General features: G+C 44.9%; 1 protein-coding gene across 4 annotated transcripts in view; it reads right to left on the bottom strand.

The window, feature by feature from the left end:
- Nucleotides 1–13,395, bottom strand: part of CMTR1 (cap methyltransferase 1) — a 63,330-nt gene that overhangs the window by 40,402 nt on the left and 9,533 nt on the right. For all 4 annotated transcript variants that reach the window (XR_014810080.1, XR_014810081.1, XM_084968011.1 and 1 more), the window contains exons 3-8: nucleotides 9,476–9,627; nucleotides 7,792–7,950; nucleotides 3,914–4,006; nucleotides 1,610–1,681; nucleotides 414–508; nucleotides 226–298 (exon numbers count right to left, since the gene is read on the bottom strand). Coding sequence is in view for 2 of the 4 variants with exons in the window: in XM_084968011.1 (XP_084824137.1) it covers nucleotides 226–298; nucleotides 414–508; nucleotides 1,610–1,681; nucleotides 3,914–4,006; nucleotides 7,792–7,950; nucleotides 9,476–9,627 (644 nt within the window). In the remaining 2 variants the exon portion in view is untranslated. The remainder of the gene's footprint in view (nucleotides 1–225; nucleotides 299–413; nucleotides 509–1,609; nucleotides 1,682–3,913; nucleotides 4,007–7,791; nucleotides 7,951–9,475; nucleotides 9,628–13,395) is intronic.

The following is a 13,395-nucleotide window of genomic DNA, read 5'->3' as shown; positions in this document are numbered from 1 at the left end:
CCTAAAGCCCTAAAGACAGCCACTTACTGGGGCAATCCTGGGACCACAGGAAGCACTGTGGAACCCTATCGGAAGAGCTCAAAGCAAAATGTATCTCTACCACAAAATACATCTCTATCACCTAGCAGGAATACTCTCCTAGCATTGCACAAGTGGCAGTTTCTGAGCCACTGAAGCTTAAGCCCATTTAGCACTATGAATTCAGAAGCAAAATCTTGTTCTCACCCCATAAGAGTCCCTCGGGTTTGTAAACATGCGATCAAACACAAAATCCATGTTAGCCATCTTCATTGCCGCCCTGCAACAAAACAAGACAGAAAAGCACACCTCAGCAGCAGACATATGGAGAGCAGGGCGGAAAGGCAAAGGTGGAAAAGTGCACATCAGGGGACAGGAAGGAAATGCCAACCAACCTGTTTAGGAAGAAGACTCCTCGGATCATCTCGTAGGGATTGGCCCGGGTCCGAGCTCGCCGCATCTCCTCCCCATCCAGGACGTCAAACACACTCTGCCCAGAGAGAACCAGAACCTCAAGGTGAGCATCGCCCTCTGGGATGGAACAGGTGCCTTAAGAGCTTGAGGAGCTCAATTCACAGCCCTCTGAAGAGCTAGGCTCCTGCTGGGTCCCAGCTCTGTAATGACCAGATGTGTGACTCTAGACAAGCTGCTCAATTACTCTGACCCTCAATGATCTCACCTATAAAATGGTAAAAAATCAAAAGGAAGTAGGTATGTGCCTGGTACATGGCAAATGGTTACTAAGTTGGCACAGAGCCACCTCCTGGCACTGCTAATCCTCACAGCAAATCCACTTCTCCACTCCAGGTGCAATTTCCCAAGGGACCAGGGCTTCTGAGGGCACCTATCACACAGCAGGGACCCCTTCTCCCTTCTCTAATTTTCTCTCTGAAAAAAAGAAAGCCTCACTTCACTTGACAGCCAGTCACTTTAAAGATATTCCCAACACTCTGTCTGCCAGAAAAATAAGCTCTATGAGGCTAGTCTGAGGCCTTGCTTCTCCTCCAACCCATTTCCCCCTCACAGTTTCTTTGGCTCATTCTGCCCCAGCCAATGCACTTCCTGATCCCAAATTAGGCCAAATGACATCAAATATTTCTTTTAATTTTCACAACAACCCTGAGAAGTATTTTCTCCCCAATTTATAGATGAGGAAACTCAAACTCAGAGAAGCTAAAGCAACTGGCCCAAGGTCACACAACAACAAAAGCTGCAAAAGTGGGATTTGAATGTAACCCTATCTGATGCTAAAGATTTATCTGATGCTAAAGATTTATCCGATGCTAAAGAATGATGCCAGATTTTTCACTGTGCCAGCCCCCCTTCAGGATTACAATGAACCGACACTGACCCACTGAAATTAAATAGATCATTTCCTGGCTATTGACCACAGGGACAGCACATTACAGGTCAGGCCAGTCACCAGGAAAAAAGGACACCTCACAAAAATGTGCCAAGCTACACATCTGAACTCCAGGAAAAATCTTAGCTAAACTTCAGCCTCCCCACAACTGACTCAAAAGAATAAAAAAAGCCCAGCACAGCCCCTCACACAAAACTTTCAACTCCAGCTCTAGCCACAAGGCCTTACCTTACACTGCAACACACTGTGAAGCAGCTCTTCCCCACAAAACTCTGTTTCATCTTCAATAATCATCTTTCTCTACAGGGAGAAGAAAACAATCAATAATGACCATGTGCAGAGTTCCCACTGTGGCACAGTGGATTAAGGATCCAGCATTGCCACAGCTATGGCAGAGGTCACAGCTATGGCTCAGATTTGATCCTTGGCCAGGGAACTTCCATATGCTGTGGGTGTTGCAAAAAAAAATAACAACCATGTGCAACTGCATTTGGGAGGATGAATGGAAGCACTATGGTTCCGAGTGAGTAGAGCAAAAAGTGGCTTGAGTCACTGCCAAAGAATATCAATCCCTGAGGGGCAGGAAAGAGAAAATCCTAAATCCCCTTGGCTCTTCTCCAGATGGCTGGAAGATGAAGCAGCCCCCTGGGTGCTATGACTAGAGCACCATATGGCTACAAGACTCATGAATGCCGAGGCTGAGAAAAGCAGACAGGAGGAGCCTTCCAAGCTGTCTGTCCCCAAAGTAGGAGGCAGAAGGATGGGGATCGCCCCAGATGACAGAAACCTGTCCTTCAACCAGGAAGCCTCTTGACTTGTGATGAGTACGGAGGCAGGACACCAGCCACTGACCTGGTAGTGCCATAGAAAACGAGGGCGAGGGAGCCTCATGGGGATGTCAAGCCCAACACCTCATGTCTGAATGAGGCTACCTCTAAAGCAATGATGCTCAAGTTTGGTGTTCTCAGGTTTTACACTCCTCAAGATCACTGAGGACCCCAAAGAGCTTTAGCTTATGGGAGAGAAAAATATATATATGTACATATATATACACACAAACACACATACATACTTATATACATACACACACATCTATCTACACACATATATATGTATATATACATATGTATATACTGAGGTTTATTATTAGAAATTAAAACTGGGGAGTTCCCATCATGGCTCAGCGGAAATGAATCCGACTAGTATCCATGAGGAGGCATTGCTCAGTGGTTCAATCCCTGGCCTTGCTCAATGGGTCGAGAATCTGACATTGCTGTAAGCTGTGGTGTAGGTCACAGACCCGGCTCAGATCTAGCTTTGCTGTGGCTGTGGCATAGGCCAGCGGCTATAGCTCCGATTCAACACCTAGCCTGGGAACCTCCATATGCCACAGGTGTGACCCTGAGGGAAAAAAAAAAAGAGAGAAAAAGAAATTAAAACTGTAAAAATGTTTAAATAGTCAGTTTAAAAGAATATGTTACATTAACAAAAACAACATGTTTTTATGAAAAATAACTATATTTCATAAAAACATATTGGGAAGAGTGGCACTGTTTTCCATTTTTGCAAATCTCTTTAATATCTGGCTTAATACAAGACGGCTAGATTCTCCTGGCCACTTGTGCATTCAATGAGATGTGCTATCACATGTCATGGCCTCTGGAAAACTTCACTAGACACTTCTAAGAGAATAAGAATGAATAAGGCAAAGAACTTTCAGTATCATTATGAAAATAATCTTTCCCTGGTAGACCCCCAAAAGGGTCTTGGAGATCCCTGGGGGCCCCTAAACTTTGAGAACTGCTCTCCAGATGATGCTGACGTGGTATAGCTAGCTACTTTATTCTATTTTCCAGAAGGAGATTAAACAAATTCCCTCTGTAACAACTTCCTCATTACTTTCTGAGGACAGGGATAGTGTCTTTTTATCTACCTGGAATAGTGCCCAACAGTGACCAGAAAATACACAGATGTATAATAAGCTACTCTAAAAAGCATCCACAAGGAAGACAGAAGTTATGAATTTTGTGCTGCCTTGCACATTAAATGATTGGGAGAAAAAAACCCTGTCTGCCTTATCTCCCAGGAAGGTAACTGTAAAGCCCCTAACACACTTTTTTTTTTTTTTTTTTTGCCATTTCTTGGGCTGCTCCTGCGGCATATGGAGGTTCCCAGGCTAGGGGTCGAATCAGAGCTGTAGACACCGGCCCACGCCAGAGCCACAGCAACGTGGGATCCGAGCCGCATCTGTGACCTACACCACAGCTCACGGCAACACTGGATCCTTAACCCACTGAGCAAGGCCAGGGATTGAACCCACAACCTCATGGATCCTAGTCGGATTCGTTAACCACTGAGCCACGACGGGAACTCCACGACACACAATCTTGATGCAGCTTTATTCCTGCCAGAATGCTCAGAGTCACATTTTTCTTAAACCATGAATACACAGATGTACATACTGGACCTGAGGAGGAGAAAAGTCAGGAGATAACTGCTAAGAATTCAGGGTACATTTTCCTGAAGTCCTACCTTTCCCACAACCATCCAGTCGCTCATTTCCTGAGTGTCTGGAATTTCAGTGGTACATTCTGGGAACCATGATACCTGCTCACAGGCGCTGGGCTACAAACAAAAGAGAGGCAAGTAAGTCAGGTAAGACAGACCCTCAGGGCTAGGCCACAACCCACCAGGGCTTCCCCAAGACAATAAGAGGGATTCAGAGTGAAAAGGGTCCAGGAAGCTGGGGCCAAAAGCAGTATCAGACATGAGAACTGAGAGCCAGAATTTTAAAGTTTAACTTCTGAAGACCAGGTCCAATTCTGGTTTGAATCCTTAGAAAGTTCCCCAACTTTCAAAGTTCCTTTCATTTGTTCCAATATTATTTGATAAATACCTACTATGGGCTAAGTGCTCAGAATGCAGAGACATGGTCCTTAACTCAAGAGGCCTATATGCAGAATAGTGGAGGCCCAGTGAAGTACACAGAAGACTAAGTTCATGATGAGGTAATTAAATCAGGAAGACTGAGTGCAACGAGTCTCACCTCCTGAAACCTTTCATTCCAAGACAGAGCAGAAACAGGCATCTCTAATGCTGCTTGCTCTTGATTTTTCAACTGCTTTCCTTAGCAAGCTAAAAACAGTGGGTTTCATCTTGGCTATACATTAGGATCATCTGCAGACCTTTTAAAAAGTACTGATGTTCCCAATGAGGCTCAGCAGAAACAAATCTGACTAGGAACCTCGAGGTTTCGGGTTCAACCCCTGGCCTCGCTCAGTGGGTTAAGGATCCGGAGTTGCCATGAGTTGTAGGTCACAGATGTGGCTCGGAACCGCTGTGGCTGTGGCTGTGGCGTAGGCCGGCAGATAGAGCTCGGATTTGACCTCTAGCCTGGGAACCTCCACATGCCGCAGGTGCAGCCCTAAAAAGCAAAAAAAAAAAAAAAAAAAAAAAAAAAAAATTAAAAAGTACTGATGCCTGGGCCCCATCCTCAGAGAATATGATTCTGTAGGTCTGAGGTGGGGACTGGGTGTAAATACATTTTTAGAAGCCTCCAGGCGATTCTAATGTGCAGCTAGGGCTAAGTTCACTGGGCTAGAAGGACCTGAATTATAAAACCTAAACAGGTGGCTAACCTGCATGGCAGCTCCACACGTTCCCCCCCCAAGCAAGTGTGGAGAAGAGATTCACCATCGTGAATGGAAGCAATGAGATTAGAGGTAATATTACATATACACTCTGAAAGGCACAAAATGGTAACACAATGCAAGGTCTTGAGGACAAGCCAACCACCATCAATAGAGAAAAAGTTTAAAAGAAAAATTACTGGAGTTTCCTGGTGGCCTAGTGGTTAAGGATTCAGCATTGCCACTGCTGTGGCACAGGTTTGCTCTCTGGCCCAGGAACTTTCACATGCCACGGGCATAGCGCGTCCCCCCCAAAAAATACTGAAGACTGTCGATGAATCTGGCAGCGAATCATGGCTTTTCCCCCTGCTCAAATCTATCACTGCTTTAAGTATAAATAGCTGTGAACTATAAACTCTGAAGAGAAGGACACAAACACCTCGAATACCCCTTAGGAGGTGAAAAGCACTCAATCTCCCCATGGAAGTCTGAACACCATGGCCACCTACAAAGTGGACTCTGAAGAGTCACGCCTCACACTCCATATTCCTAGGCTGCAGTGGCCACTGAGCACTCTCCCTGCACTGACTCCAGGAACTGGACATTCACCTCAGGCTGCCCAGACTCATCCACCTTAAAGAAGTAGCCACCAACTAACAGCTGAGCCAAACTCCTACCCAATAGATAGGGCATCTTTTGTAAGAAAAAAAGTGTACTATGGTAAGTGGTAATTAGGACAGCCTTGCCTTAAAAAAAAGAAACTCAATAGCTTGCCTCTGTTCAAAAGAGAGATATATGGGATCTCCCATTGCGGCGCAGTGGAAACAAATCCAACTAGTATCCAGGAGGATGCAGGTTTGACCACTGGCCTTGCTCAGTGGGTCCAGATCCACCGTTGCTGTGAGCTGTAGTATAGGTCACAGACTTGGCTCAGATCCCACATTGCTGTGGTGTAGGCTGGCAGGGGTAACTCCTATTCGACCCCTAGCCTGGGAACTGCCATATGCCACGGGTGAGGCCCTAAAAAGCCAAAAAAAAAAAAAAAAAGAGAGAGAGAGAGAGAGAGAGAGAAAGATGAACAAATTTCAGATTCCGAGTTTAGCAAAGTAAGTTCCAATTCTGCCCCACTGAGAGGATAGGGACTCTTCACTTGTTTTCACACAAATGAGGACATGGAAATCACTAAGTATTTCTGAGGTAAAAACCTACATCTAGCACCCAATTACAAATATTTGCCCTATTCTGCACTGTCTCATCTGCTATTCCGCGGGTCTTGACAACTAAAAGGCAACAGAGCAGGACCAGCCCTAGAACCATTAGCTCTCACTTGTCAGCATCACAATCTGACATCTTATTAGGTTTTTTGGTTGTTTTTTTTTTTTGTCTTTTTGCTATTTCTTTGAGCCGCTCCTGCGGCATATGGAGGTTCCCAGGCTAGGGGTCTAATCGGAGCTGTAGCCACTGGCCTACGCCAGAGCCACAGCAACGTGGGATCCGAGCCGCGTCTGCAACCTACACCACAGCTCAGGGCAACGCCAGATCGTTAACCCACTGAGCAGGGGCAGGGACCGAACCCGTAACCTCATGGTTCCTAGTTGGATTCGTTAACCACTGCGCCACAATGGGAACTCCCTTATTAGGTTTTCATCATGCACAGGTTCACAGGAATTCTTTCCTGAACTGGGACATCAAGGAGACAAATAAAATATCAATTTTTTCCAGAGTTCAGAGCCACATCTTAAGCTCAACTACAGCGATGATGTGGAAGGCTAGATATTTGTGTTCTATTCTCTCTAATATCAACTCTATAATGGTAATATTTCACCATTGTTTTTATCTTTTTTATTTTTATTTTTTTTGTCTTTTTGTCTTTTGAGGGCCGCACCTGAGGCATATGGAGGTTCCCAGGCTAGGGGTCTAATCAGAACTGTTGCCACCGGCCTACACCACAGTCACAGTAACATGGGATCCGAACCTCATCTGCGACCTACACCACAGCTCATGGCAACTCCAGATCCTTAACCCACTGAGTGAGGCCAGGGATCGAACCCGAAACCTCATGGTTACCGTCAGGTTCGTTACCACTGAGCCAAGACGGGAACTCCATCACCATTAGTTTTAGGTGCTTTTATTATGCCTACTTCAAATCCTCTGTAGAATAAGACAGGGCATAAATAAATAAATAGTAAAAAAAAAAAAAAAAAGCTCAACATTATCTGTGCCATGAAAAGGGATGGAGTCTCTTTTGGTATTCAGGGTTAAAACAAACTGGTCCTCAAGTAGATAAGCAGACTAAACTCACAACAGAAAAGCTATATGGAATAAACAAACACCTATTTCATACTGGGACGTCATAAACCTATGGAGGTGCAAGGACCTGGGAGAGCACCTGATCCAGTCACTCACCCAGCACGAAAGGGGGCCTCACTTGAATCCTTTCAGCAGAGGGAGCGTACTACCTTGTTAGGTACTTTTGTCACTGGTGGAAAGCTGTATCTATTTATTAAAGTCCTTTGTGGAGACACACTGCCTTCCAGCATCTTCTACCCACTGGTCACAGATAGTCCTATATGAAGCAACAGGAAATGAATCCACTTCCCACCATATCTCCTCCTGGCTTTTGTTCTCCTTTCTGGACACCCCCAGCATCTCCCATGTAAGAAACTAGTTCTAATCCCCGCTAATTACCCTGATCACACTGCCTCTGGGGACTAGTTTGCTAACACGGCTATGTAACGTCACACAACCACAGCTTTCCGGTCTCCTCTCCACAGCAGTTACCTCTGGCTCAGCTCGCCAGTCCACATTCAGCTCCTGGTCAAAGCCTTGCAGTGTAAGACCCAAGCCTCGTCGACCTTTCTGATTAGAAGCTTCAACAATGTCCTTCCGACCCTGGCTGTATTTACCCAATCCTTCACCTTCCTTGAAGCCCATCTTGGCCTGAAAAAGAGAAATAATGGTGCATTTATATAAATAAACAGATAATATTGGAGCATTTATATAAATAAGCAATTATTTAGCCCTCTTGTGTTAAGACATCATGTTATTTGAGAAATATAAATGAGTAAGGCGTAAAGCTTTCCTTCTAGCCTAATGAAAAGAAGCATAAATAAATAACTGCAGTTTAACTATGGGCCCGGTGGCTGTCTATTCTGGAGGTGAAAGTCTAGGGCAACTAGAAGTTGGATAAATGAGAAGGGACCTCATAGCTGTAATTAAAGGCACCAAGAGTACATAATGAATCTCACTGGACATTTGCACAACTATCCTTCCAGCTAATTTGTCTGATTAAGTGAGAAGTAGATCTAGAGTAGAGTTGATAAAGAGACCATAATTTAAAACAGCACTGCTTTAAGCGGCAACTTCTAAACCTCACCCCTTAGCCAGCCAAATGGTCTTACCAGGCAAGGACAATGAGGGTCTGGAGGGTCTTAATCAAGAGATTAACTGAAAAACCACTTCATGTAAAACTGAGGTATGGAAGGTACTATAAGACTCTGGACAGAAACATTTTTTTAAATGTCACAACTAACTAAAGAGCTTACACTACACTCTAGAGACACTAGGCCCGGTTATATACCCCCCAAACCAGAGACCTGAACCCCCAAACCCACAGACCCTTGTCTAACAAAAGAACCCCCATCCTAAGAAGATGTGATTTCCCCTAGAAGGTCTATATTCCCTATGGAAGGGGCATTACCAGCTCAAGAGCTGGATGAAACTCCTACAGTAGCCACAAATCTTTCCCCAGGTCAGAGTATGACTGAGTCACAAACCTCATCTTCCATATCCCCCCAACGTTTTTGGCTCCCAAACCAGAATCCTGACGATGACTTCAGAAGTGGCAGTTCTTAAGTGAATCCAACAGCAAATGGAGGCGTCAACTGTAATATTCCTGAAGCCAGACAGAAGGCAAACCTGGGCTGCCCTAACCTTTGCACATACACCACAATCTGATGAGGAAGGTAAGGGAGTCTTCCTTTTCACTGTCCTTCTTGTGGTAGATCAATGGGATGCAAAAGTTGGGAAGGAAAACTGGATACTCTTTTAGAAGTAATACAGAAAACTGTGCTACTCCCATTTATTCCAGACACCTGGGAGTGAGCAGGATTTCAGTCATTTCTTTTGAGCTCACTCACTAGAGCAAAAATCTCAGCATGAAGCCTCTTTATCCATCGACACACATCTATGTGTTCCACACATGCGCCTAAGAATTCATTACTAAGGACACCAAAGGGAGATCCAACTCTGAACAAGACGTGAGAAGCAAGCCTGAGCAGCCACGTCCCATGGAAGACTCAAATGTGACACTTCTATCAAGAAGGGGACAGACTCTCTACTCAACTGTAGTAGATGGAAAGCAGAGGAAAAACTCATGCCCTAGCTTTCTGTTCATACCAGTAGAGTTTCTCTTTTCACACTCTGCTGGTAGAGCTTTAGAAACCCACCCCAAGCACTGACATACCATAAGCTTCTGGGAAACACTATTATACATGGAATAGCGAGAAGAAGTTCCCTCCACAAGAGAGTCTGCTTTGAACGCATCATCAAAAGAACCAGAGCTGCGCTGCTTCCCTTCGGTCTCGCTGTCAGACCCACTTAGGCTTGTAGCGCATGCTGGAAAAGAAAAAAGGAAAATGTTTTGGTGTGTTTATGGCACAGCACAGTCTCCAGAATTCCAAGTTTCACTTAGGCAACTAATGGTTCAATACATGTATTATGCACGTGAAGTTCATTAAATGACCCAGGTCCAATGTATTCTCTGCCTCTTACAAACTGTGCAATTCACTGAAGGTTCCTAGTGGTACTTGACACACAACGGGAGTTCGAAGTGGGATGGTAGTACCTTCCTCATAGGCTTGTTTGAAGATTAAATGAAATAATGTATTTGAAAGAACACTGCCAAATATAAAATATATGTATTGAAGAAAAGATTGTTATTTCTGCTGTTATTTATTTGAACATCAATTTCCAAACACTGACACCTGGCTTTCTTTTTTTTTTTGTCTTTTTGCCATTTCTTGGGCTGCTCCCGTGACATACGGAGATTCCCAGGCCAGGGGTCAATTCGGAGCTGTAGCCACCAGCCTACGCCAGAGCCACAGCAACGTGGGATCCGAGCCGCAACTGCAACCTATGCTACAGCTCACAGCAACGCCGGATCCTTAACCCACTGAGCAAGGGCAGGGATCGAACCCGAAATCTCATGGTTACTAGTCAGGTTCGTTAACCTCTGCACCACGATGGGAACTCCCTGGCTTTATTTTCAACAATTCTATCATGGGACTCACAGTTTCTGATTTGTTTAATCTCCTAATTTCCTGTTTTCAATGTCCTTGAAACGTACAGATAAAGAGGGTGGGTCTACAGCACAGCCCCAGAGAAGAGCCAGCTCACGGGGGGGGGGGGGGAATCGAGCCGTGAGGGGGGAAGGGGAAGACAGGGAACAAACGAAAAGAGAAGGAAGGGGAGGAAAGAGGAGACAGGGAAGATGGGGCACTCAGGCAGTGGCACCAACAGAGGCCAAGAGTAGAGGAGCTGCTCCTAAGCGCTACAGGAGGGAGCTGCCCCCCGAGTGAGCAAAGCCGTTACCTTTGTGGTCAGCAACCTTGTTGCCAAAGGACTCTGAATAAGACCAACCTTAACAAGTGCCAGAGTGGTGGGTTAACTGCCTCCTGCCCAAAAGTGGATAATCCATAGTCTAGATAATCCATAGTCACTGTGACTGGGCCTTTCTCTCTTTTTCAGACCCATGAATCTCCTGAAAGATACTTCAACCCAATGTAATTTTATTCAGGTAGTTTCTCAGGCAAACTTGGAAACAGATTTGGTAAACAATTTCTGCATATTTCCATTGAAAATGGTTATAAACTGCAAGCCAGGAGGAATGCTGAAAAGGAAATGAGGGTGGTGGTGCCCAATCTGATCCCAAGGCTTGAGAAGCTGTACTGTGCGCAACAGCACAGAAATCTCATTAATAATGTCCTTGTTTTTTAAGAATAAAATTTTTTAAATGTCTTCAAGTTATTAACATTATTCTTTTAAATACCTATTTATTGTTAGGATATAAATGCTTGTTATTTAGATCTATGTACTTAATAAACCAGTAGGTATTTCTTTTGGTTTCTGAGAGGCACAGTGAAAAAAGTTAGGGCACCACTAAGAGTGCCAAGAACCAAGGAAACTTGGGAACCTTCATTCTATGTATGGAAATGGTGAGATCACCAAGACACACCGTCAACTGAGTAACAGAAAACCTAGACCATATTCATGAGTATGGCATCCTAACTCTTGTACTAAAGAGGGACAACAAGAATGTGTATCTTTGGAGTTCTCACTGTGGCACAACTGGTGGGCGTGTCTGCAGTGCTGGGGTGCAGGTTCAATCCCCGCCCTGGCAGACCAGATTAAGGATCTGGCATTGCCCCAGCCATGGCGTAGGATGCAAGTACAGTCTGGATCCTGATCCCTGGCCCGGGAACTCCCAATGCTGCAGGGCAGCCAAAAAAGAAATTAAAAAAAAAAGAATATGTATTTATGGGAGTTCCCACTGTGGCACAGCAGGTTAAGGATCTGGCATTGTCTCTGCAGTGATAACACGTCCCATCCCTGGCCCAGCACAGTGGGTTAAGGATCCAGCATTGCTACAGCTGTGGTATAAGTCGCAGCTTCAGTTCAGATCTGGTCCTTGGCCTGGGAACTTCCATATGCCCCAAGTGCAGCCAAAAAATTAAAAAAAAAAATTTTTTTTTTTTTTTTTTGTCTCTTTGCCTTTTCTAAGGGGCTGCTCCCGCGGCATATGGAGGTTCCCAGGCTAGGGGTCGAATCAGAGCTGTAGCCACCGGCCTACGCCAGAGCCACAGCAACATGGGATCTGAGCTGGGTCTGCAACCTACACCACAGCCCACGGCAACGCCAGATTCTTAACCCGCTTAGCAAGGCCAGGGATCGAACCCACAACTTCATGGTTCCTAGTTGGATTCGTTAATCACTGAGCCACGATGGGAACTCCTAAAAAATTTTTTAAAAGAATATATGTTTTTATTTCTTATAATTGCAAAAAGAGCTTTTGGAAGGAAAAATATATAAGGCCAATAAACATGATTATCCATACGTGTAAGGGTTGAGGCATGGAAACAGAATACCAAAATGATTACTTGGAACAAGTGGAAGTGCAAGAAATGAAACTTTTTTTTTCTTTTCACCTTTTAGGGCTGTACCTGCGGCATATGGAAGTTCCCAGGCTAGGGGTCAAATCAGAGCTACAGCTGCCAGCCTATACCACAGCCACAGCTATGCAGGATCCAAGCCGTGTCTGCAACCGCAACCTACACCACACCTCATGGCAACACGGGATCCTTAACCCACTGAGCGAGACCAGGGATCAAACCTGTATCCTCATAGATCCTACTCGGGTTTGTTACTGCTAAGCCACAGTGGGAACTCCCCAAAAAAGTGAAAGTTGCTATATTTTTATACCACTAGAGTTTATATTGGCTATCTTTTTATATTTTTGATTTATGAACAATAAGAATATATTATCTATTAAAATTTAAAATACGAGTTTCCATTTTGGCTCAATGGGTTAAGAATCCAATTAAGGTCCATGAGAATGCGAGTTCAATCCCTGGCCCCACTCAGTGGGTTAAGGATCGAGTTGCCGTGAGCTGTGGCATAGGTCACAGATGCGGCAGGGATCTGGCATTGCTATGGCTGTGGCGCAGGCCAGCAGCTGCAGCTCCGATTACACCCGTAGCCTGGGAACTTCCATATGCCACAGGTGCAGACCTAATAAGAAAAAAACATTTTTGAGTTCCCGTTGTGGCTCAGCAGAAACAAATCCAACTAGTATCCAGGAGGAGGCAAGTTCAATCCCTGGCCTCACTCAGTGGGTCAAGGATCTGGTATTGCCATGAGCTGTGGTGTAGGTCACAGACACGGCTCAGATCCCATGTTGCTGTGGTGTAGGTTGGCAGCTATAGCTCTGATTTGACCCATAGCCTGGGAACTTCCGTATGCCGCAAGTGCAGCCCTATAAAAGCAAAAAATAAAAATAAAAATAAATTTGGAGTTCCATTGGGGCACAGCAGAAACAAATCTGACCAGAAACCATGAGGTTGCAGGTTTGATCCCTGGCTTGGTTGAGTGGGTTAAGGACCCAGCAATGCCGTGTACTGTGGTATATAGGTGACAGACTTGGCTCAGATCTGGCGTTGCTATGGCTGTGATGTAGGCTGGCAGCTATAGCTCCGATTTGACCCTTAGCCTGGAAACCTCCACATGCTGCAGGTGCAGCGCTAGAAAGCCAAAAAAAAAAAAAAAAATTTTTTTTTTTAATGTTTAAAAAGAAAAAAATTAACTTAGCAATGTAACACAATCCATTTA

This window comes from Sus scrofa, chromosome 7 (genome assembly GCF_054392235.1).
Source record: "Sus scrofa isolate SSC_HxYL_T2T_F1_AM1 chromosome 7, Sscrofa_HxYL_maternal_Yorkshire_Landrace_v2.0, whole genome shotgun sequence".
Taxonomy (NCBI): Eukaryota; Metazoa; Chordata; class Mammalia; order Artiodactyla; family Suidae; genus Sus; species Sus scrofa.
The sequence above is the reverse complement of the archived record's forward strand: the minus strand, read 5'-3'. Positions and strand labels throughout refer to the sequence as shown.